Raw genomic sequence first — 1,755 nt, 5'->3', positions numbered from 1 at the left:
GGGGGGGGGGGTGTGACTGTGAGGTTTTTGGAGGAGGCGGGGAGGTGCCACGCGCTCCCCTGTATGTGGAGGAGGAACAACACGTCCTCCTACTCTCTCTCTCTCTCCATGCTGGGTGGAGGGGACGGGGAGGAAAGTGGGACACTGCTGTGCGAGATTGCGCAATAAGTCACTACAACAACCTGTCTTCCAGAGGGGGGCATGCAGAACCAAACTGTGACACACACACACACGCACACACACACTCACACACGCACACACACACGCGCGCAGCTGGAGCAGGTCCTACACAGGGACAGAAGGAGCGTGTCAAACCTGCACCGTCAGGGCCGGGGAGGTGGCGTTTCTGAGGCCGCTGGGAGGCAGAGACAGAGGCGGACACTGCGTAAATTAATGCGCGCGCCGCCCGCACGCATCCCGGGCTGCTGCACCAACACCCCCACCCTCCTCCTCCTCCTCCACCACCTCCTGTTAACGTGGGGAGGAGGTGGTGGGGGGGCATCAAAATATTACTCTGCACATCTGAGTCTGGGCGGTGCACGCTGCCGCCGCAAACCTCAGGCCTGCTACTTTCTGCTCTGTTTATCATGAGGATGCGCGCCTGGTTTTCTTCTTCTTGTTGTTTTCGTTTGTATTTATCTTGTTGTTGTTTTTTTACTCACAGCATTCCGGAGCACGACGTGCAGACGAAGCTGCCCACCGTGATGTCCGTGTACGTCACCCCGGGCTGGCTGCACTCGAAGCAGTGTTTGTTTACCCCGGACTGGGCCAGCTCCCGGACCTTGCGGGCGCAGATTTCTTGGTTGTCCCGGTGCTTTCGGTTCGACATTTTAATCCTGGACCGGTGCCTGGCGGATAGACGGTGATCCTGCTCACCCGAACCCCCCACCCCCCTCCTCCCGCCGGCCCGGTACCACCTCCTCTGGCCTCCTCCTCCTCCTCCTCCTCCGCCTCCCGGGGTTGACTCCGTTTACTACACGGAGCGCTTTCACGCCCCGCTTTATTTTGGAAACGGCTCCGTCTGCGGCTTCACGTTAATGCCTGCGCCGAGGGGAGGGGCGTCAAGTTACACGGCGACACGCCGGAAGTGCGTCAGGAGTCCTTCAAAAATAAAAGCCCGACAACAGGTGGCGCTTACAACAAAGGGAGGCTGGTGGTTTTTGAAAGTCGGTCAAATAATGATCAGTAGTTAGTACCTTAGAGAGCACGAGAAGCAGGCAAACATCTTCATCCAGGATAGGCTAATGGCTAGTTTAAGGATAATGGCTAGCTTAGGGCTAATGACTAGCTTATGGGTAATGGCTAGTTTAAGGCTAATGCTAGCTTAGAGCTAATGGCTAGTTTAGAACAAATGGCTAGCTTAGAGCTAATGGCTAGCTTAGAACTAATGGCTAGTTTAGGACTAATGGCTAGTTTAGAACTAATGGCTATCTTAGGGCTAATGAATAGCTTAAGGGTAATGGCTAGTTTAAGGCTAATGCTAGCTTAGGGCTAATGGCTAGTTTAGAACGAATGGCTAGCTTAGGGCTAATGGCTATCTTAGGGCTAATAGTTAGTTTAGAGCTCTGGCCAGGCTAGCACCTGTTTTGGTTTTTAAGGATTATAAAAAAAAAAATTTTAAAGTCAAACATTTCACTCTCAATCCTATAATTCCACTAGCTTTACATGTTATTCCATGGATCCACATGTAACCCCACAGGTTCATACACGTTATTCCATAGTTTTCTCATGTAATTCTACAGGTTTTACATGTTA

The 1,755-nt window shown here is 52.4% G+C and overlaps 1 protein-coding gene across 2 annotated transcripts in view; it reads right to left on the bottom strand.

Moving 5' to 3' along the window:
- Positions 1 to 910, bottom strand: part of agfg2 (ArfGAP with FG repeats 2) — an 8,206-nt gene extending 7,296 nt beyond the window's left edge. The window contains exon 1 of one of the 2 annotated variants that reach the window (XM_025008046.2): positions 663 to 910. In XM_025008046.2, coding sequence (XP_024863814.1) covers positions 663 to 829 — 167 coding nt within the window. In that variant the 5' untranslated portion in view covers positions 830 to 910. The remainder of the gene's footprint in view (positions 1 to 662) is intronic. The other variant, XM_025008045.2, reaches the window with a different exon arrangement.
- Positions 911 to 1,755: the final 845 nt, after the last annotated feature.

This window comes from Kryptolebias marmoratus, linkage group LG7, assembly GCF_001649575.2.
Source record: "Kryptolebias marmoratus isolate JLee-2015 linkage group LG7, ASM164957v2, whole genome shotgun sequence".
NCBI classification, from domain to species: domain Eukaryota; kingdom Metazoa; phylum Chordata; class Actinopteri; order Cyprinodontiformes; family Rivulidae; genus Kryptolebias; species Kryptolebias marmoratus.
Note: the sequence above shows the minus strand (reverse complement) of the source record. Positions and strands in the feature narration are given on the sequence as shown.